Source organism: Cygnus atratus, chromosome 8 (genome assembly GCF_013377495.2).
Source record: "Cygnus atratus isolate AKBS03 ecotype Queensland, Australia chromosome 8, CAtr_DNAZoo_HiC_assembly, whole genome shotgun sequence".
Lineage (NCBI taxonomy): Eukaryota > Metazoa > Chordata > Aves > Anseriformes > Anatidae > Cygnus > Cygnus atratus.
Genome location: NC_066369.1, coordinates 9,709,642 through 9,733,274, shown reverse-complemented (window position 1 = coordinate 9,733,274; position 23,633 = coordinate 9,709,642). Strand labels below are relative to the sequence as shown.

General features: G+C 39.9%; 1 protein-coding gene across 3 annotated transcripts in view; it reads left to right on the top strand.

Moving 5' to 3' along the window:
• DNM3 (dynamin 3) overlaps positions 1–23,633 on the top strand; it is a 178,607-nt gene that overhangs the window by 3,884 nt on the left and 151,090 nt on the right. For all 3 annotated transcript variants that reach the window (XM_050712395.1, XM_035537314.1, XM_035537315.1), the window contains exons 2-7: positions 8,871–8,944; positions 17,335–17,484; positions 18,308–18,511; positions 18,767–18,865; positions 19,771–19,931; positions 23,385–23,527. In XM_050712395.1, coding sequence (XP_050568352.1) covers positions 8,871–8,944; positions 17,335–17,484; positions 18,308–18,511; positions 18,767–18,865; positions 19,771–19,931; positions 23,385–23,527 — 831 coding nt within the window. The remainder of the gene's footprint in view (positions 1–8,870; positions 8,945–17,334; positions 17,485–18,307; positions 18,512–18,766; positions 18,866–19,770; positions 19,932–23,384; positions 23,528–23,633) is intronic.

The following is a 23,633-nucleotide window of genomic DNA, read 5'->3' as shown; positions in this document are numbered from 1 at the left end:
AGTAAAAGTTTTCCTTGAAAACTTGAAAGCTGTTTTGAGGATCTATGGCACTTTAATTTTATTGATTAAAAGATCTCTTGTTCATTAAGAAAAGCTGTGCTCAGTAGTGAGGCGGAGTATAGGGATCCCTGTCCTGTATTCTGCTGTGTAAGTTCCATGCATCAAGCACTTTACAGCGATGCTAATTCCGTAAGTAATTCTTACTGCTTCTGTGAAGTGTACCTATGAGAATACATGTGGTCTTAATATAACTTTGGCATTTAATAGACAATTAGTATGTCGTACTTGTTTAGTGATCGCAAGCTTAGCATTGGAAGTCTGAGACCTCGCTTTCAGAAAAACCCCAAACCCCACCAAAAAAAAAGAGTCAAAGTCTCATCTTGAGTGCCTTCTGAGAAGTCCGTGGTACAAATTCAATTGCAGTTGTTATGGGAAGTTCAGTCTATCTCTGCTTTTTACAGGTAAATTGTCCTCCAGTGTGAGGTTTGTATAGTTTTTCTTTTTTTTTTTTCTTCCAAGATTGTATGTATTAACTTACTTCTTATCTGAACTCCTCCATATTAAGAATTACACAGAGGCACTTCTGAGAACTCAACAGATTGCCTGACTCTGTCTAACTTGACAACCCTGCTACACCCTGCCTTCAGGAAGGAGCCCTATCCTTGGCGTTTGGCAGCGCTGGAAACAACAAATAACACGCCCGGTTGTTGTCTTGCTGTTTCCTGAAGGGCATTGCTTCTGGTAATGGTTCAGACTTGTGTAATATGCCGTTGTAGACAAAATAGGAAACACCACTTTTCAGTTTAGATAAATGGATATCAGTGATACGATTATTTTGACGTTTCCCTGTAAACACAGGAAGTAAGCTGCTATGGACTTCAGCAGGGAAGCAAAGTGAGGATGCTGTTCTCCTCTCTGCCTCCGACTTGCTGTATGACCTCAAGCTGTTTTATAAACATTACCTACATCAATATCCACGTGCACATGCAAAGTCTTTACTCCGTAGGTAGGCTTTAGATTTTTTTTATTCCTTTATTTTTAATTTCCTTCTATTTTTAAAGGCAAGGTTAGCATATCATCTTAAAATCTGTGTGGAACAACTGTGACTGTAGTCTAAAACTTGCTGTTTAGCATTTTTCTGCCTTGTGTCATGACTGCTCTAGATATCTGTGTGACACCAAAACTGAGTGGTGGGTCTGCTTCGTACAGCTGAGGTGTAGCAGCGTTTCTCCTTTCCAGAAAGGGACCCTTGCTGCTCTTCAGTTTGTGCCTCTGACAGCTTGGTCGTTTTTTGGGGTTTGGTATCCATCAGTTGATCATGGAGCAAATTGATAATCTTTGAAGGATTCATGCATTTCTTACATAAAGCCTGCCTAGATTGCAAGCACGGAGGGGCAGAAGCCATTTTTGTTTTTTCTGTTTTTTTAAACAGTGCATTGCAAAGTTAAGCCTTTGGTAAATAAAAGCCTGTGAACTCCCCTTGTTCACTGCGCTCATGTGCGATGGGTTACTAGGAGCCCTTTTAATGCTGTGCGTCTGCACTGTAAAGCCTGTAGTGTAAATATGCTTAGAGCAGGAAATGAGCATTATTTAACTGTGACCTTGCATCTTTTTCTTCAGCAAGTTGCAGCGAGACGAACAAGGCAGCATTATTGAACTAGAGAGGAGCAAATCCCATTTAACCGCGTGCTGGGCTTTGATGTACTGCCAAGTACTGTTGTCTGTGATAGCCTCTGGGATGCAAAGGAGACTGGAGCTGGAGATAAGAGAGGTTTTCAACCAAGGCATCTAGTGATAATGTCAGCTTTCATAATTTGTGTGAGGAAGTTATGCTTTCAATTCAATACCTAGCATAGTATTTTTGCATCCCAGTTCCTGTGCAAAGTCACCAAGATTTCGTTCTTCAGATACGTAGGAGTTCTCCGAGCTGGAACATGGCTCCACGTCTGCCCTCACAGCTGCCATAATCACAGCTGGATTAATCTTGTGCACTTGGTGCCTTGTTTACTACGTACAGCACAGCTGCCTACAAATGTACACGTGTATTTGGTAGTGCTTATCTATATAGGACGCTCCGAAATTGTCTCTGTGTAAGCTCCCCTGCGGAGAATAGGCAGGGTAGGAATAACTGGAAGGTATCCCTACCTGTGCACCACGACAGCGGGTGAAACGGGTGAGGTTCCTGCTCCAAGCTGGGCTGCTGAAGGCATTTTTACCATAGTCCATCAGAGGTGATGTTGTGCTCTTGTGTGCTCACCTGTTAATTTGTCCAGGTGCTCCACAAATGCTGACAGAAGATCCCCGAGGTCTGTCACTGCTGGGAAGCCCCAGGCGTTGCTCCTCCCCTGCCACCTCTCCCTTTTGCTGTCTTTCTGTCTATAAATTCAGGCTGTCTTTGTGCAGCACTTCCCATTGTGTTCTCCCTCCATACGTTCTGGGGGGAGCAGAAAAACTGAATCTGCTTGCATTTAAGCTTTGCAAAATGATCTGAAATGGCTCGCCTTGTACAAAGGAAGGTAATTGCACAGTTTGACACGTTTGTCATAAAAAAGAAATGCATTTTCACATTGCTTCTGAAGAGGCAGAGATTTTGGACTTGACTGGGACATGGCATAGCAGATTGTATTCCCTCTTTAAAAATTCTGTGTTGGTGGATCTGAGTTCAGGACAGGGTGATTTGGGAGGAAAGGCAGAAGCTTATTTTGTCTGGGTTTTTGATGGTAGCGCTGAAATCTGCATTATTTCAAAGTTCTGCAACAACAGAGTATCCAGAGGTGAGTTATTTGCAAAGTGCAAGTCATTATGTAGTGGCTGGCTTCGTGCAGCTGATATGTGCACAGTACTGGGGACGTTGCTTGCTGTTTAACCCTTGCAATCAGAAAATCTGTTTGATTATATTGTAGAGGAATACTTTTTGCTCAAATCTTTGTTTTTTTTGAAGAAACATCGTTAACAGTATTTGTGTTCCAAAAGCTTCAGTGCACTGACACCAATTTAAATTGAATGAGGAATCTCCGTTGTTCATTTCTCGTGGAGAGACACCAAATCTTGCTGCATTAGTATTCATCCTGAGGTTGGATGGGCTTTCATGCTCTCACAACGTATGCAAATGAGTCCCTTCCTAAGAGCAACCATATCTGATTAGGGAAAATACAGTTGTCCTGAGAAGCCTGCTTCACTCTTTTCACCGTGAAAATCGGAAGAATTGCTGTGTGGTTTTGGGTGTGTGTGTGTTTGGTGGTTCCTCCCCCCTGCCCCCCGGCTCGGAGTTGACGGGGAGCACCGCTGTTTCCGGAAGCTTTTGTCAAATCTTAAAGGAGAAAGAGAGAAAAGGGCATTTTCACAAATGGAATTGGGGTGATGCAGCAGAGCTTTGGACGCCTGCCAGGGAGGACAGATGCACCGTGCGTACAGTGGCTTGCCTACGAGCCTGCACGTTGGCAGCTTCCTGATCTGTTAATACAGCAAGCCCACAGCCCGGCATAATCACTGCAAACAGAGCACTGTTCATCTTAGCACTCCTCTGGGTTTGCCTGGCAAGTTTTCATAGCTGCGTGTGTGACAAATTTTCAGGCCTGTAAACGTTATTGAGACTTTAAAGCTTTCTATCACATAATAGATTTGATATATATATATTTTTAATACTAGGAAGTACATTTACTTTGCTACAGTGAGCAAGCTTGTCTTTTTCAGTGCAGAAATGCCATGTAAGGTATTCCCAATGCTGCCAAAATATGGCAATAGATTTGGAGGACCAGTGGTGGTCTGTACCTTCTGTTCAAATGTCTCCTCCTTTGGAGAACCTTTTGACTCCAGACATGTATAATGGAAGACCTCATCACTGGGACTAGAGTAATTTTTGGCACTGATTTTCTCATAGCCCAATAACGTTTCATGGGGAGGTGTGATAATTTCTGCTTGCTCGTTGAGCAGAAGAGCTGCTGCTACTTAAGAAAAGCATCTTCCAGGTGTGGGAGGCGTGTAATGACAGCGTCCATCTAAGCCAGCTCTGTTTGCAGTCTTGTGCAGAAGGAGGGAATCTCAAATGTTGCTTTCTCGCCACGGTGGTGACTGAGTGCTGTCACTGAACAAGTTGTAGTGGAGGTGCACAGCTAGCGTGAGTATTTTATTTCTTACCTTCAGAGTCTACGCTCACCAGATTCCCATGGTTTGGGGCTGGGTGAGGGTTTTGTCTGTTCAGGTGTGGGTTTTGCACCTTCCCCCTCTGGATTTTTGTATAGCTGGTCTCAATTTTGTAAAGCAGGGAGGGGAAGGAGACCCAAAGAGGTGTTGTAGTCCGCTAGGTTGTAGTGTTGTGTAACAGCTACAAGATTTTTTTTTTTTCTCCTGTGGAAGAAAGGGAGAATTTTGGTTCAACTAGTACATGATCACCTGGGAGGGATGGATCAGGTAATTGGGCAGTGCCTGCGTTGGCTGTTCAGTCCCAGTGGCTCAGCAGTGAGGGATGCTGCTGGGTTGGAGGACGGCTTCTCAGAGACGCCAGGCCTTGGAGCTAGGAGGCCAATTTATCCCCTCTGCTTGAAAGGAAGTGAGATCCAGACATCCTCGAACTGCTGACTGCTCTCTTTCTAACCCCTGAAGGCATGCCCAGCTGTGTGGGCTGCAGTGTGTAGTTACTGCTCCTGGGTATTGCGTTGCACCTCGATTCAGCAGTTTAGCTCCTCTCTCAGGTGAAGGAAAATCGACCTTGAAGGAATGCTTACTGCAACCCGAGAGCAAACTTCTTAAGAAAAAGTGAGCTAAGCACTAAATTGTGGTGGTAGGGATGCCACCATCTCTGCTGGGTGGTTTACAAAAAAAAAAAAAACCTGGAAAGACTGGTATTAAGCTTTAAGAGCTATCATAGCCAAGATTGCTAAAAACCCACAGCATCTTAATGCGTTTAGCTTGCCTAGTAGGCCTAATTAAGATAGGTGTCATTGGTCTTCAATAAAGAGGATTAATTATTTTGTATGTCTTCATATAAGCCCCATTATGTTAAGCTGAGGTTTTGCAGTCAGCAAACAAAGCTGTGGGAGATTGCGTTGACTGGCAGGCGTGCCAAAACAAAAAGCATTTACTGTCCTGTAACTAATCAGGGGTGGGGAGGGATGGAGTGGTGTCTGATCGTAAGAATTGGTCTCTGCTTGGAGTTAATGAGGAAGAATAGCTGAATATCAGTGGGATGTAGAAAGCGGTGTGTGCTGCTTTATTAGTGGATAAAAATGGTTGGTGGTTCAGAATGGCAAAGCCTTAAAAAAAAAAAAAAGAAAAAAAAAGCTCTTAAAGCCAAAGAGGTACTGCCTTAAAGCTTTTAGCATTTCTTGAAAATGTGTCCCTGGGCTCTTCCATACAGTTGTTTGAAGGGTAGAGGAGTTGTGCTTCCAAAGCCATTAAGGAAGAACAAATACAGTGATGGCAGTGCCACTGATGACAAGCTGCTCTGAGAAAGTACTTCAAATCACTCGATATCACAAAATTAATACCTGGAAAAGCCTCTGCTTAAACCGAAGGTATAGTTGCCATCACTGGGGTATGCCCTGCTTTGTAATGGCCAAAAGTGGATGAAGGACCTCTGGTGAGATCCTCTGCTATTAGTGAGCACAGGAGGGAAAATAAAACGAGCACTTGTGCCCAAATAGGTCGGGGATGGACATGTTACTGTTAAGAGTTCTTCAGTTAGAAATTAGCTGGTTTGGGTTTATGGGCTTGAAAAGTGAACCTGAGGAAAGATGTTAGCAAATCCTAATGTCTCTTCTGTAGGCCTGGACCGTGCTTTTTCTGCTGTGTTGTTGTGTAGCACTGACAAATGCAAAAGCAACAAAAGCCTACTAACAAAAAAGCCTACTAACAAAAGTAGTACTTGGGTGCAGTGCACGTCTGCTGTAGAACTGGAGGCGCGTTGGCTGTGGAACCGCCCGCTCTTTGCACGAGAGATCGCCGTGCTCCTGGTGTGCCAGTCGGGGAACAATGAACGGTCTGCTGGAAAAAAGCCGAGGAAAACTGTTGACTTTTGGCCTAATTGCTTCCTGTTGCAAGTGAAGCCACATTGCATTCCTTGGCCAACCTTGGGAATGAAGGCCGGTGCGTTACGGTACCGCGTTGTTTCCGCTAGCAGCCCGTGGAAGGCGCTGAGGAAGGCTACGGGCGTGGGAAGGACTTTGGGTTGTGGAAAAACTGCCGCGAGTGGAGTTGCCAACATCGTTTGATAGATTTAGATGGGTGATTTGTGCTCCTCCATAAGAGAAGTATGGCTCTATTTTGGTTTTGATATACTTTTTTTTCTTTGTCAGCTATAGTCCTGCATTATAACTAGACAGCCTCATTGAAGGTAACCCCTGTCTAGTTTGCTTTTCAGCATTTTGCTGCGGTTTCATCCCGTTCTGAAATTTAAATGATTTAAATGGTGTTCCCCTCTCTTGCATGGGACTCTTCCCATTAATGAATTGTCTAATTGCTATTTTGGCTTATTTGCTTCCAAAGCATCAGTCAGAGAAGGTGGTAGTGTATTGGTATGGCCATTAATTACGTGCTTCCCCATCCTTTGACATCGGTTTTTGAGACCTGGGTTTTAGCGAGTCAAATGCAAACTAACATCTGTTACCTTTGCATGTTAGTGGATACGCTTGTTCAGACTTCTGACACCGGAAATGACTGGTATTAGGTACTGAAGGCAGTTCGGTTCATATCAGGCAGTAAATGCATAAGTAATTTTAAAGCTTCTAGGGTAGAAACTATTTGGCCCTAAAAACATCTAATGATATTCCAACAGATGAGTGAATTCGAAGGCTGATGAGTTCCTGAAGTGATATTCTTGACCGCTTGGCTGCTTGCATCTCACTTGTATTTGATATATTCAGTTCTGGCTGGGCAGCACTGGACAGGCTGTGCCGCCAGCCCGTCACGTCACAGCTGCATTGCTGCTGGGCTGGGGCATCGGTTGTCAGCAGAGGGACTTGTGCTGAAAACGTTCTGAGAATAAAGATGTAAAAGTGGCTTGATTCTTCTGGTAGGATGCACGACTTTTAAAAGAATGTAGCTTTGGTTCCCAGCCTTATTCCTGAACAGTGTTCTTCGTTCTAGAAAGAATGCTTTCTAGACCATGGGGAGGGGGAAAGCATCTGCATCCTGTCCTGTGGATTTCAAAGCAGGCATTTCTGCAGAAGCAGTAGTACAGCGTTTAATGTGTTTCTTTCACTGCTTGAGTTGTAAGGTAGTACCATGTGACTTTTCCTAAAAAAGTGAAAAGTATGATTTAAGTTGGATTTCTGTAAAGAACCGCCTTTTTTCTAGAAGTAGATTTTCTGTATTTGTTCGTAGCACCTGATTTGGGCTGTGCAGAGAAAGTGCACGGATGCCATTGCCTTGTGGTTAAAGCTGAAATTGCAGATTTTTTGAAAATAATAGTAATAAAAGTTCCCTGTCCCTGTGGGAGCAGAGTTTTTAATTGAGGTCAGTGTCTTTTTTTTTTTTTTTTTTTAATACAGGTAAAATATGCGTTCAGCACTTGTGGAGAAGATATGCCCAGCTCTTACAGTATCTCTGCATATTCATGCAGTGCTGCAGCCGCGATGTTGACGCTTCAGCACTGCTGTTTGGTTCCAGGATATGTCAGGCTATTGGGTCTTCTCCTAAACTCTCCCCATGAACACTTTGTTCTCCTCACCTTTTGTCATTTCTTCGGTTTCAGACTGTACATTTGGAGTAGAAGCCTTACGTCCTCCTGCCATTCACAGTTCAGGTGGTTATCACCCTTGCCAAGCGGGAGCTCAGCCAGCTTTCTGCTCATGCTTGCTCAAACAGACGACGGGCTTTTTGACAGTAGTTCAACTTGTTAGAGAGGGTTATCAAATGCAATCTATTGCAGACAGGGAAAGGGAATGTTCTGAAAGTTGTTGGCTTACGTTTCTTTGCAATTTTGCTGTCAGCGTTGTGTAACTAGGAGTTGTGTTAATGTGGCATTCTTGATCTCTGGCTGTGCTTAGTCTGAAGCAGAAAATCGGTAAGTCTTTTTATCCTCTAACTCCCTGAAGAAGGATTTTAGTGCCTCACGTGGTATTGTAAAGGGCCCTAGTTTGTTTTAAGTGATCGGTTTGTCCTGAATAGCAATTCCTTTCAGCTTCTTGTTAAAGGAAAAAAAAAAAATCAAAAATCCAAGTATGAAACTGTCATCTTGGTATGCATTTTCTACACCCTAGGCTACAGTCATTTCAATACAAACAGTAAAAGGAGTATGTTTTTGTTAAGAATTTCTCTTCTTCCCCATGAGAAAATATCTGTAGCTGCCACTTTGATGTGAGACAGGCATCTCTCAGTTGGTAGGTAAAAGAAATCGTGATAGACCTTCTGATAAACTTTGGCACCTTTGAGAAAGCAACAGGATACAAGAACTAGCTTAAGTGCTGTAAAACATCACGGTGGATTTAAATTAGTCTGCATGTGTTGCTTTTTGCATTATCTCTGTTTTAATGAGAGTTTGTGTTCATATGTCTATAATCTCTATGTATCTTCAAAGGGAGTAGAGGGTGGGACACATTTATTTGGAGAGTCCAGTAAATGTGGGCATTGTTTTCGATACTCTTTCTATGAATTGTGTGTTTTGAGATATTATACATGATGATCATGAGGAAAGAGAATCAGTAATGTTCCTAGATTGGTTATTTAATTTTGCTATATATTTGACCCATTGCTATCTCAAATTGAAATTAACAGCCCTAGTTTATTGTACAGTTTGATGTAAATCTCTCCCCACTGACTTTCCATTTTCATTGCAGCTGAAGGTACAGAGGAGGTTCCAAATTAGTCCAATATCTTAGAAACTGGTCAGTCTTTTCTGGGTTGTAACAACTTATTTATTTTTTTGTTTCTAGGGATTTTCTTCCTCGAGGTTCTGGAATTGTAACAAGACGACCATTGGTCTTGCAACTTATCACTGCCAAAACAGGTAACCTCTCTTTCTTCTCAGTTTAATGCCTGGACAAAGTGTTGGTGTGTACTTCAGTGGGAGAAAAAAAAATACAGGAAAACTTAAGCAATGTGAAGAGAGGTGCTACTGCACTGTCTGCAACAAAGGCCTGCTGCTTTGGAATTATACCCTCAAGAACACCAATCTCGTTGTCCTGATAAATCATTAAAGTGTAAATCTAGAGCACGTAGTCAATTTGGTCCTAGATAGAACTTATGGCAGAGGAGAAAAAATAATGCATACAAACAGTTTTAAAAATTAGCTTTGATTTTTCATTTCTTGATGAGTTTTTCAATTGTGTTAACACACCAAAATTATGGTATTTCTGCCTTCAACTCTTGCTCCAGTGCCACAGATTTGGTTCCACACAGCTTGTTTTTGTGACTTGTCTTTTTCAGTTGGACTCACTGCACTAAGTAGAGCAGAAGGTAGCCTTTGTGAGAATTGGGCTTGTGTGTATTTGTCTGGTCAAAAGTAAAAATACAGCATGTGTATCCCACTGAGCTACGTGAAGTATTGAGACGTGTCATTGGAATTTACCAGCTTTGTACTCTTCCAAGTGGTGCTTTGTCTGCTGTTATGTAGCTCGGTTCTTTGGCATATTTAAAAAACAGTTTTTCTGTCATTCACTTTTTTCCATTCTAAACCAATGTAAGCAACAAAATCACTGATTTAGTGTTGATATCCTCTTAAAATAGTAAAAAGAAAAGAAATTACATCCAAATCAGCCTTTAAAAAGGAAAAGACATGCTCTTTAAGTTGTGAAACACTGTGAAACTCAGGAATAAATAAAATCGAAGCTGCCTGTAGAGCTTCAGTCTGTCTGTGTGTGTGAGGTTTAAGTTCTTGAGTTTGTTCTTTTCCTAAAAGGTCTCTTTGTCATTCACAGGAAGGTAGACTTCAGTCTGCATAGGCTCTAAATTTTTCTCTGAATTACTGCTTGTAAAGAACATTTGTATTTTCAATGCCTCTATGAAGTTTGATGTAGTTTTATACTATGGAAAAGAAAGGGAAAAGTTGTGGAATCCAGTATTTATGTATGCCCGTCTTAAACCTGGGAGTTTTCAAGTGTGTAATATGCATACTGTGCTTTACATATACTAAAAGATCGAGTTCATTTAGGTTGGAGGTATGAACACTTGTCATTGCTGCATATCTGGCTTTAGGGCCCTGACAGAACATGCTGAAATGCATGAATAAGATCTATCTGTGGAGAATCTTCATCTAATTTTCCCAGCATCATGTAAGAGCAGAAGAGGAAAAAAAAAAAAAAAAAAGAATCAAGCTCTATGCCGGTATTCCTAACAAAATGACTAAACAGTGGGGATGTAAGAATCAGTAAACCAACTCTTATACTCTAACCTGAGGTGGTTAAATACTTCTTCTGTGACATCCACATCCTAAACTAATCCCTGCCTGATCTGTATTGCCTTGTTTTGTAAAATCATCATTGTCCCTTTGATTAAGTGGTCAGTGAAAGGGATTCTCTCTCTTTCTGGTATTTTCTCTGTTAATATATTCACATAATTTTACCTGCTTTAGATAGTCATCTGTGTTTCTGTATGGGTGCCTACTCTGCTGTGAAGTAGTTTTTTTCCATTTTAACTTAAAAACACAACAAAAACTCAAAAAATCTGAAAAAGCAAGCTTCCACCTAATTTCTAGTTTCCTGGATTCTGGGACATATTTATTCCTCTGGGAAATGCTGTATATTTCTTGGTTGAGCTTCAATGCCAGGACCTTTGAAAATGCAGGCTTTGATTATTTTGTTACTTCTTTAAACTGTTCCATTTTGTTGTTGTTGTTTTTGGTGGTAAAATTCTAAATATCCTTATCTTTAAGCCACTTTTATCTTTCTGAACTAATTTTAAAAAGAGAAAATAAAACTGCTTAGAGAAGCACAGTGTTCTTTTACAGGAAGCAGATGCTGGACTGATTTTTATCAAGTTCATAAGTACTTAAAAATGTTATAGAAAGTAATTAGAGGACAATATCAGGTTCTTGCTACTGGAAAAAGCTTAACTGGTCTCTAATCCTAGGAATTTTATTGACTCTTTTAAAAATAACTATTCTTAATCTCATTATTCCTTGGGGGAAGGGGAACACTTTCTATATACTGTAAGATGTAGGCATGGAGAGTTGACTGCAAGCTATTTTAGATTCATTTTGGAAATGGTTAAAGCTTCACTTAACTTTGAGTGATTGCACTAAGGGTTTGGCAGCTGAGACATTTGTGCACACCCCAGAGGAAAACTTTAGCCACACATTATTTGGCTTGGAGGTGTCTTGGAAATGTACAGCAGGGTTTGGCTGTGAGGAGTTATCGGGGGCCCTGTAGCATCTGAAAGGATCTGGCACATCTGGGTAAAGAACTGGTGTCTTTCTCTGCTTTAAAAATGAAGTATGCAAGTGAAACAATTCAATGCTAAGAAGTGCATCTCTTAAGAGAGAGAGTATTTTAAGAGTTTTGTCTATATTGTATCTTTAAAAAATCTGTGTAACTAGTGCAAAGCGATTTTATAGTAAGCTGTTGATTTCCTCTAAATATGTTACTTTTTTTTGTTGTTACATGTGGCTTTGTCATTTGCACTTCCACATCCATGCAAATACTGTACTCAGCTGAAATCTTGGAAGCAAAGACAGAAGTTTTAATTAAATATTACAACTGACAAGACAGTCTTCAGTAGTTGTGCCTATTTTCCTTTGAGTTTGATAATATATGAGTTTGAGAAATACATAGTGGTGTAGAATAAGTCAAAATATGTACATTAGAAATGAATTTACAGTCTTTCTAAGGACTCTCTCTTGTTCTTGACTACCCTACTTGGGGCTTTTCTTGGGACTGCCCAGCTGCATTTCAAATAAAATTGTAAATGTGGCCCGCGTTCAATAAACCAATGTACCGGCTTAGAGAAGAGAAAAAAAATCTCCATCTTGTAAATATTTGAGGCTCCAAGGTGGCTGTCTTCTGGCAGTGAGAGGCTGGCACTCGTTACTTGTCTCAGAGAAGTCCATTGGCAGTCCCGTAGGTAGGGTCACGGTTCTGCATGCTCAGTTTTCAGCTTATATTTTTGATTCAGTTGCTTCTCTTCTGTTGAAGAAAGATGGCATATAGCATCTTGCTGAGAGAGAGAATTGAACCAGATAAGCACCAAGTCATCGTTTTGCAGCAAACAGACATAAATTCTGGTAATGTAGCTTTATTTCCCACGCAGAAATCAGGACTGAAAGAGTTCCCATCAAGCATGCTGATGGATCCAGATGTGGCCTGATGTACTTTGTGGTCACAGTTCTGCAGTGCTGGGAGTGTCTCATGTCAGGTCTAACAAGACCCTTGCTCTTGGGTGCCTTCATGGTTGCTAGTTTCTGAAGGGGCTCAGTGTACAGAAAGCTTTAGGAGGAAACAGTCCCCTCCAGGAGGATCCAATTCAGGGAGTTTTCAAAAGGCACAGGTGTGGCAGGGTGCTGTTAGCTGGCAGCCTCTGATGGGGGACTGAATTCAGGTGTTACAAGGTGGTGGTGATAAATCAGCTTAGCCATTCAGCAACGTCTGTGGGAGGAATTTTGTCTACCCTTCTCCTGGGTGAGAAGTTGGACGTGAGGGCAGTTTATTTTATGAGACTCTGATGTCCAAAGCAGGCAAAAGACGTGCCAGTTCTTTAAGTGACTGCTGCTGCCTCAGATACAGGAAGCTCTCTTGTTCTGACCAGACAGCGTTTGTTTCACATGCTCAGCAGTGGGGATGTTTCAGTGGTTAGCGATGAGTGTAGAGTGCTGGTCTCATACTTTCTTACTCTTGATTCCTTTTCAGGAGGAGAAATGCATCACATATTCCTGTAGTCGTGCTCTTAGAAGTATTTTCTTTGTGCATCTCTAAGATATGCGCTGGCACCCAGCATAAACTGGGACAAGGGTTTTTAAAGACTGCGTTAGTGTTCGGTAGTCTTGGAGCAGCGTAAGTGGAATTTGGATAAGGTTACCTTAGTTTCATTTCACCTCTTACAATTCTCTTAGTGCACTAACCTGTAGTGATTTGTCCTGTGTTATCATAATTTCTTAAAGAGCTACTGAGCTGGTGAGTTTTTCTTCCTTTGAGTTAGTATGCTGTAATTTATGTGTTAAAGTCTATTTTTAAATACGCAAAATTTTTGTTTCACAACTGTCAGTATATTTCCTAGATTGATTTTTTGATCTAGTACATCAGTAAGATTAAGTACGTTTTTACAGGAGTTAGCTGATACTGGAAGTTGATACTTGCAATTGGTGCTGCTGAGTAAGCTTTGAGAAGATAATGGCTTAGAACAACTGAAAAGGTGTTAAGAGTTCTTTTTCCATTATTATTTATTGCATTTGCCACAGATTCCCTTTAACCTTAGGCAATCTGTTCTTCCTCTTGATGTGTTTTCTCCTGCCTGTGAAAGTGAAATAATTATCCAGATTCCTTGAGACTCGGTACTATGCTTTCTGAACATCAGTGACAGCAAAAAGGTCTAGTCTGGTTTTGGGTGGAGCTATTGTTCTAGGTCTTATGTTTGTTAAAAATGCTATATAAATGCTGTTATTTGCTATTTAAATGTTAAAATATCTTGGTGCTAGGAGGGTTGTTTGCCTCGTTTTAATAACTTTAAATGAGTCAATTTTTCAATCTCTGTGCTAAAGAAATGGCAGACTAAGGTTTTGAAAATCAGTATTGATCTGAATGTTTTTAGATGAATGAACCACATGTACAATTGCTGCAGGTGTTTCAGTTCTGCTAATTAGAACATTAAGTAGAAAGTAAATCACCATAAGGTTCAAAAAACATTGATTTTTTTTTTTCAGAAATCTTGTAGATACTCTTATTGAAGTTGCTGAGCTTTAATGTAGATATCTTCTGTCGTGAGTCTTTACTCTTTAAGCATATCCATCTTTTATTGCCATCTGGTGGCAAAAAAAGTCTCCTAAGAGAAAATGGAAAAAACCTCTGAAAATAATTTAGGCTGTTTACTACAGCTAGCACAATCTTATAGACTTCATCAGCAGGCATGCATTTGGAGGTCTTTAAGGACAAAAACTAGAAAGGTGACCCCAGTAAGGGAGGGACTTTGCAGGGAAGAAAGGAAGATTGTGTCTGCCCTTTTCTGGATCTCACCCTCTGGTAGCCACTCATTCAGGTGTTGAACAGGGATGCTGTGGAAAACAGTGAAGGCTGAGGAGGTGCAAACCCCAAAAGCTAAGGGAATGATCATCGCCACAGGGAAAAGGTGGTAGTGACTGGTGTTGCCTTCTTGGGTGAATGAGAGACTTGTCACGCAAACAGGGCTAATATGCTAGAAGAGGGGCAGTGTTGCCAGTCTGAAAGCTGAATTTAAGCTGTTAGATGAGTGTCTGCAGCCTTACAGCACCTTGCTTGCTGCTGTATGGTTGTGCGTGTACTGGTAGCAGTGCCTGCAGCCGTCTGAGCTGCTCAGCAGCGGCACTCACAGTAAAACAGTGGCAGAACACAGGCCACTGATGTCATGCCGTTGTAAAATACAGACGTAAATATTGTGCAAGATGCATTAACAGAAATAGTCTTAACTTTAGTCCTTCCGCTTTTTTTTTTTTTTCCAGTCCTGGAAAGATTTTGGCTAGAGCTCTGTCTCTAGCTTTAAGACAAACGTCTGGAGGATAGCTGTGTGAATGGTCAAATGCACAGAAAGCATCATCTGCAGAAGAAGACTATCGTTGGCTAGATGAAATCGTAAAAGCATAGGGAGAAATAACTCACAGGAAAAACGAGGATCATTTTGAAAAATGTTATCCCATAACAATTGTTTGCATGATTTGTCTAATGAAAATTGAAAAGGAAACTTACCTCTTATCGTGATACTTCTAGTTGGATGCATTGAAGATAACTGTGCTATGGCAGATTTTTCATTCTGTGTTATCCAAACTGCTTTGAGTGATGCTGTGTTTAAAAAAGAAGAGTATTCTACACACAAAGATGTTTTTTTTCTTTCTATTGACATAACTTAAGTTTTATACAGAAAATATATTTCTGAAAACTAGACAACTAGGCAGGATCACTCGTTCTGACTGACTTTATGTTCATTCCCACGAAAAGTTAAATATGATGTGTTCCTAGTATTCTTCTGTGTACGAAAACTGAAGATTGCATTAGAGCATGTGTTCATCCAGTCGGGCTTAGGGCATCATTGCCAAGCACAGGCTGGGGCTGAGGATCCAAACAAAGCACGGCTTGTTCATCTGAATTTTTATTCCGTAGGCTGTGTGTGGCACCCCAGGTTATGAGGAGTTGTAAAGCCTATTCCTTCAGAGCTAGCGGGACTGCAGATGTCCCTGAGAGGAATGAGCAATTGATAAATGTTAATCATAGCTGAAAGGTAGTAAACTTTTAAATTTGAATTATCTTCATTTCAGACGGGGACTCCTTCTGTTATGAAGTGCTAAATGGAATAAAGTGAAAAGCTTCCTTGAGTGTCAACTGATTATAACTGGGCATGAAGTATTAGTTGTTCGAATTTTTGAAATCTTTTCCTGAGAAAATCTGATGAGCTACTGAATTAAAAGGCGCAGATAAGAATACAGTTTATTTTCTGCTTGAAGCAGGGCATGAAGAACTGAGGCAAAACAGAAACCACTTGTCAGCTCTCTTTTTCAGTAGGTACCTACTGTCCACCTTTGAGATAACAAATTTTACAATTGGGAATTCTTAAATGAGCTGGATCAATGAAGATGTTTAATTATGTGTACCATGTTGTCTTTTAATTGGAAATATTTGAATGTTCCTTGTTGTTCTTTTAATAAAGAGTTGAATGTTAAACAAATAAACCCCCCCATTCATTGTCATTTTTGCTGCTGGATGTGAAAAGGAATAGACTATACAGTGGAGTACTTAACGCTGCGAAAAGTAAGATGGAGGTTTTTTTAGGTGCTCTTTTGCTCTTAAAATGAGATGTTATTTTTTTCTTAGCAAGGGTGGGATTTCCTGACCCTCACACTTTAAATTCAAAGGGATTATAGTACTGTAAGGCAGAAATGCTGGCGTTTGTTTTTTGCCTTCCTCGTTCCACTTCTTTAGCTTTCAGTTTGCTTTAACTGTTGCTATGGTTTTGCATGCAGTTTTGACTATTTTATTTTTTAATGATTTAGTCAGCAACAGTAATAAAGTGACAGTTGGGAAACCTGAGAAACAGACTTCAGTCCTGATGGGTAAGGACTGCTATTCAGTTGTCCCCTTGGATCTGCTCTCCTGAGCTGCTGTTCTTTGAGTATCAAGCAAGTTCTTTACCCTGGCGTTTGAGGGATTTCTATCAAAAACATTTTCTGGGGAAGAAGCACCTAAAAGGAACGGTGAGATCAGGCCTTGACTACAGAACAAAATCAACTGGAATGTGCGCCATTTTGTCCAACCTTTCTCCAGTCCTACTGCTTAGGCCCAGTAGGGGTGAGGTGTGAGCTCGTGTCTGTCGTTACCATTTACGTCACTAATTTCTGCTTATGCCCTCGCTATATGGGATAAACTTTGTGTTTGCCCTGTTTTGAAGGAAGAAATTACACTTTTAAAATCCTGAGATGTGTGTTTGGTTATGTACCTTAAGGGCAGGAAACCCAGAGGGATACAATAAGCAACACCAGTATTTGGACTCGAAAGTTAAAGCAGGGGCCTAGTGTCATTTTTGAGTCTGACAAATTAGACTGTATCTGTCTCTGAAAACAAGATGATTCCTGGTTGATGGGCCAGGCTGTACGATGACTGAAGACTCAGAAATTGTGTTTTACCACCAGCGAAATCACAGCCACATCTATAAAATTTTCATCAACTTTTAAAGTGTAGTTTGGATTTAAGCTACGAGAGCTCTTTAGGAACTGAAGAGCTGAGTTTAAAAACATTGAAGTGTTTTAAGTGCTCTTACTTTGGTTATGAATGTGTAAAATGTGCAGAATTCCCTTGGTAAAATCATGTGTAAGTTTTTGAAAACAAATGCTAATACTCTTTTGTGATACAGAACTTGAAGTACTTTTCTTCAGTTTAGTGATGTATTACAGGCAAAGCAGATGAAAACTCAGATTCTGCACTGAAATATGTTCCTTATTTTGTTAATGTAAATGGTATTTATTTAAATCTTTAAGGTTGTTCCAGGAGATGAAATGCTGAAGATATAAGCAGTCAACTTGGCTTTTTTAACTAACCTTTTCTTGGTTTTGGCTGGTTTTCATCTGTGCAGCCATATTTATGGCATGTGTTCATATATAATGCTTTCTGGTTATACACGATGACATGCTTTTGTGCATGCACATCTGAAGAATACAAAGGGCTTGAAAGTAGGTGTTTAAGACTGTTATGAGCCTGTGAAATACAGAGATGCTATTGATATTTTTCACAGAATATGCTGAATTTCTACACTGCAAAGGGAGGAAGTTTACTGATTTTGATGAAGTTCGTCAGGAAATTGAAGTAGAAACAGATAGAATAACAGGAGTGAACAAAGGCATTTCTTCAATTCCTATTAATTTAAGAATATATTCTCCACACGGTAGGTAAAATCATTCTACTCTATATTCCATCATTGTGCTCTATATTCCAGTGATGTAATATATTTTTGAGCTCTGTCCATTTAGCGCTCTTTTTGTATGTGTCCTCATTGCTTGATTAGTAGTCTGGGATGCAAAGATTTCTGACACTGAGTTGAACTAAAAGTGGGTATATATGTGTAAGAATCCTCAGTTTCTGATATGTTATGAAGCCACTCTGCTGCAGAAAGCTGTTGGTTGGCCAGAACACAGACTCTATCCCATTTAACGTCCTCATGATTTAAAAATATTCCTGCTTTACATGAGAGTGAAACCAATCCCTCCCCCAGCACATATTCTATTAGTAGCTCACTAGTAAACTTACTAATAAAGACACATAGTAGGAGGTGGGAGACGTAGCGGGAAAAACCCTTTTTTGCCACCCTCCAGGTGGATTCCCTTGAAATATAAATAGGAATGGTCTGATGGCCTGTTATCTCTGCTGTCAGAAATGGAAGAAGCTCAGGAAGCCATATTAATTTGTCTAAGAACGTCTAGTGACATTCAGTATACAACTCACACAGGTGAATAGTGCTTAATGTTTAAAATATTAAATAGTATTCTGAAATCCAAGTGGAAGACTCTGGAAGCAACTATGCTAACAAGTGTACTTTCCTGGTTGTCAGGCATTTTATTTGAACCACTGACAATGTTTATATACTTATAAAAAGTAATTATATAGGGGTTTATGTGATTAAAATCTGTCTGCAGCCATAGATGTGTTGATCTCTTTAGACACGTCTGGTATGTTAACCAATGTTATACCCTTCTGTGTTTTCCATACAGTATTAAGCCTGACTCTTATTGACTTGCCGGGAATCACAAAAGTGCCAGTAGGGGATCAGCCTCCAGATATTGAGCTACAGATCAGAGACATGATAATGCAGTTCATCGCTCGAGAAAACTGTCTGATACTGGCTGTGACTCCAGCCAACACTGATCTGGCCAACTCAGATGCCCTGAAGTTGGCTAAGGAAGTGGACCCTCAGGGTAAGCATCATTGAACATAATTGCTGAGCCTTGTTAAACAGATTTGAGTGATACTTTTTAATTGCTGGCAATGATGACCCCTTCTTTTCCAGACATACTCTTATTTGCAGTTGTGGCTGGTCTTGTGCAATACATGTTTTGAAATAATCACATATTTGTAATAATTATTATGGAATTATAAGATGTAATTGTTCTTTCTGAATATAAATGATTCTTCACTATCTTTTTTTTCTGCCTGCCTCTGGACCTGGTCAGGCCTTAGGACTATTGGTGTGATCACAAAATTGGATCTGATGGATGAAGGAACAGACGCAAGAGAAATTTTAGAAAATAAGCTACTCCCTCTTCGTAGAGGTCAGAATGTTTGATTGCCTCTATTGTTTGCAATACAAAAGATGTTTTGGGTAAAGGTGATGTTAGAAAGTTCTGGAGATGAATCAAAAGTTATTCTGTACTTGATGAGTTCTTAGCTCTTATCACATTCTATTTAGCAAACATGGAAGGGGGCTGTGCTAAAACTATCCCATAAGTAAAATCATTTATTTCTAGACCTGGAAAATACACTGCGTATTCCAGAGGAAACAGGAAAAGTCAGTATAAGTTATTAGGCAATTTTCTTTTCTGTGCCAGATTGCTGTCCTTTGCAACAAAGGAATCTCTTTTTTCCTTACATATGGCAAAAGCTAGCACCAGAGCCTTGGTAATCTTGCTGTTAACATAGTTTTGACCCCTTCCAGAAATGTTCTATGTGATTGTTCCAACAGCTACTGTGCTTGCACTTGCACTGTTAACAATATCAAGAATTTTGCTCCTAGTTATACTTTACTGATGGGACCATCATCAACTCCCAGTCTATGTTTACAGAAAACAATTTATGAACGTGTTGGTCCAGCAGACATGAAGAAATTTCTCAGTTTTCCTTTATTTTGCAATACCATATTGTTTACTTATCTTATGCTTACCTGTTGGGTCGTTCTCATTTTGTGTTCATGTTTATTTGAAGAGGTTTCTTTGGGGTACACCAAAATTTCAAGTATTTCTGCATTTGAATTGGTGATTTAAAAGGAAGTGTATCTGTTTTACGTGACATCCAATTTGTTCTTCCTGTTTAAGTTCATTATGATACTTGTAAACAATACCTGAAATATCTGAATTGGAAACTTTCATTTGAGATGAGCCAGTGTCGTTCAATTTAATATGAATTCAGTTATGAAGAGAATAGCTGCATTGACGTGCCCGTTGGTTTTGTGTTGTTTCAGGTTATATTGGTGTCGTGAACAGAAGCCAGAAGGACATTGATGGGAAGAAGGACATAAAGGCAGCTCTCCTAGCAGAAAGAAAATTCTTTCTTTCCCATCCAGCATACAGGCACATGGCAGATCGGATGGGAACACCATATCTCCAAAAAGTTCTAAACCAGGTAAAACCTAAGTTCTCTGTGGTGAGAGGCAGCTTTCATAATGATAGGATCATTATAAAAATCTTCCTTAAAATAAATGTTGGCCAGTGAACCTTATTTATTCTTCCCCGCTTTTAACCTTTTTACTTTTCATAATGTAATAAACAAAGTTGTATATTACATGTATCATATACATATATGCTTTGAGAAGCAGAGGACCTAATTTCTGGACTCTTGTCAGCATACATACACCTAGAATCATTAAGATTGCTAAACATAAATTATCAAGGATGGAAGCGTCCATAATATGCAGTCTTGACTTTTCTCCTGAGTAAATGTTTTATGGCTCAAAAAAATCAGTTCTGGTTTGTTATGCATCTAGACCTAAGCTCATAATGGTATTCTGTGACTCTGTAGTTTTCCAACTTCAGAAGTTCTTTAATGTTTTATTCCAGTTTAGATTTTTACAAACTAGTAAAGTAGCTTCTTTTAGCTCTGTTAGTATTACTTAAGGTTGAGGTTTGGGCTATAGCATTAGTCACAGCTGCAGTACAATAATGTAGACATACCCCCTTGCAATTCTTGGGAAGATGCTGGAGAGGGTAACGAGCCATTTAATGTACTTTTTTCCTCTGAGGCTGTGCATAGAAGCACATAGTTGTAACCTTCTACGTTCTTTTTTTTGAGCTGCACTGTGGACAATGGGTGGACTTGGGTGACTGTGAGTGAGATTGTGTAGAAGCCGTTTTTGACCATTAGAGGGTACAGAGGTTCTCTGCTGCCTTGGGGAAGACTTGGCATTCCTTGCAAAAACTCTTAGAAATATGAGTTTGCTCTAGCAAAAAAAAAGTGCAGTTACAAAAGAAGGAAAAGAAAGGTGACACGTGTAAGTGATCTTGGAGCACTGGGGTCCTAACATGTTCCAACCTCAGGGTGCTTTTATAACAATTCATCCAGAGCATGAAAAGGGGCAGGGAATGATCTCTTACTCAGATTTATTTGGAACTTTTTTTTTTTAACCTGATAAAAATGCAGTTTCTGGCTTTTACTGACAGTTCTGCACTTCCCTGTTCTGTTGAACACTGAATAGGATCATAGAAAGTAAGTTTCTTCTTCTCCCTTCCCAGTTATTTCTCCATGTATATTGTCCTATTTCTTAATTACCACATTTCTTCTCGTTTAACAGGACTTTTAGAAATCAAACTTAGAAATTGGGGGGGAGGGAGGAAGACATTTTTAGAAATCATGTGTCATGAGGGTTCCCTGGATGTCCGTACTTTAACCATAAAATCTATGCTTTATTGTAGTTTTTAGTAGAAACAGTATATCATACACTAATGATAAAATGACAAATACTGTAATCAGAGGACTTGGTTCACACTGCTTTTATTTGCCCAAACCTCTGGTCTGTTTCGATGAGTTCACGCCAAACCTTGTCAGACTGCAGGTTTCTTCAGCAGGAAATGGAAGTCAGCTTCCCAGTTACCTGGAGGAGAAACCTGTAGCTTACTGTCCAAGTTAGTACACTACCTATACCTATACCAGGCTTCGAGGGGTTTATAATTCTTTTCACCGCTATGTGTCCTTGGGTAATGTTCCTTTCATAGCTTGAATAAAACACGACCAGTGATGCATCTCAAGTCCGAAATGGGCAAGATCAAATCTTGCCTGCCTCCCTAGAATGATGCTATGATTTTTTCAATTATTACTGCTATTACTATTATTTTTTAATGATTACTGCTATTACTATTATTTTGAAACTCAATTTTACCAGCCAAAACAGGGTTCTTGGCATTTCTAAATGTCAAACTTGATAGTATTTTCTCCAGTTCACTGGAGAAAAATGGCTGTTTTTGATCTGGAATAGACAAAGACCAGGTCACCCTGGCTTTGTCTATTTTTGATAGCAGCTGGAAACAGAAGAATAGCGCTTGACTAGAAGAAGGAAACTAAGTGGGGCTGGCCTGCTTAATTTCTTGCTGCAGTGACTTTGCAGCTGTTGAATCTTGACAGCCAGGTTAAGGAATACTCTGGACTTGCTCAAAAAGAATGCTAATGCCATTTATTTGTGCCTTAGAAAAAACACTCTTCAGCAGGATGCAAGAACTTGCCTGCATCCTAGAAGTTGGCCTGTGTTTAGGATGCTTTGCCTCTTTATATTTTGAAAGACTAATAATGTATTTCTTAGTTTTGAGCCTGAAGCAATCCGAGCTTCATGTTTCCTTGGACTGTCTTATATGTCCTGACTTAAATTACTTTATGTACTGCTACCTTTTTTTTGAGCTGTTTTTTCAATGTATCTATTTCAGTATGAACTGTTGGTCTTCTGTTGCTGTTACCGTATGTTTAATATTATGTATGGGGATATCTATGCAAGTGTTGTCCCTAAGTTGTTAAACACAGACTATTCACATTTATGGCTGCAGGTAGTAGTCAAATTTTTCTGCATCCACAAGGTGGTGCTCCAGGGAAACTCCAGGTTTTGATTTTGTGCCTGTCAGGTCTGCTGAACAGCTTTTGTTTTGAGTTTGCATACTTTGGTATTTCACATTCCTTATTTATAGACTCTGTGATTGGGATTGGGAAGAAGGTTTGCAACATAGTGCAAGAAGTCCATTTTTGTTTTAATCAAGGAATGGATACAATGCATTAGAAACTTATGGTACACGTAGTTGATAGTGCTGTCTAAACACAATACAGCATATCTGCAAGAGTAACTGGGATATGTTAAACCTTTACAGCTTTGCTAAGACTTCTTTACTCTCCTTCAGTTTATTTTCCAATATTTTTAGGTATATTTTCACAAATGAAGACCGTTACTCTTCAGTTATAGAACCTTCTTTGGCCAAAAATGAAGTTTAACTTTTTTTTTTAAAGTGCTATAATCATTAATATGAAGGCAAAATCTCTTCTCCGTAGTGTCCTTCAAAGAAGGAAGTAGAAATGATGTGAAAGTGACTCTTCTAAGTAGTGGGAGAGTGCTGAGTGGATACTCCGTATGTCTACATTTCCTTCTGTCACTGTTCTCAAAGGGTTGTGGATGCTCAGAATCTATTTCTTGTCCCACATTGCCTTGCTGCTGTAAAGGAGTTATCATGCTTAACAAGTGTATAGGGAATTGCAAAACTTCATTAGGAAAATCAGCAAAATAGATGTGGCATCAGAATGCTGAGTTATTATGATGGAGGTTGTTTCGAATTAAAATAACTCTTTAGTGTGTAGCTAAACAAGTATGTGGTAACAGGGCTCAGTGAGCGAGAAGGTCAAGAAGTTTCTCAAGCCTCCAGATGGTGTGTATGTGGAAGGGATGTTGGGATGTTCTTTAAATGTCTCCACAGTTTCAAAGATCAAAAGGAATTACGCTGGTAAACTAGCACAGGTTATAGTCGATGTACTTGGCAGTCAGAAGGAAATGGCTATGCAATTGCTTTCATCTTTATTAACAACATAAAAGGACTTCTGTTTGCTTTTTAGCAACTTACCAATCATATTCGGGATACCCTGCCAGCCTTCAGGAGCAAACTCCAGAGCCAACTGCTTTCTATAGAACATGAAGTAGAGGTATACAAAAACTTCAGACCAGAAGATCCAACTAGAAAAACGAAAGCCCTGTTGCAGTGAGTGTCTAGTCTTTCATCTGCTTTTCCACTGTCTATAGGCTTGTTTTGCTTTGCATTTTTTTCCCTAATGGGTTTACATTATTTTAAGATTAGGATATGGCTG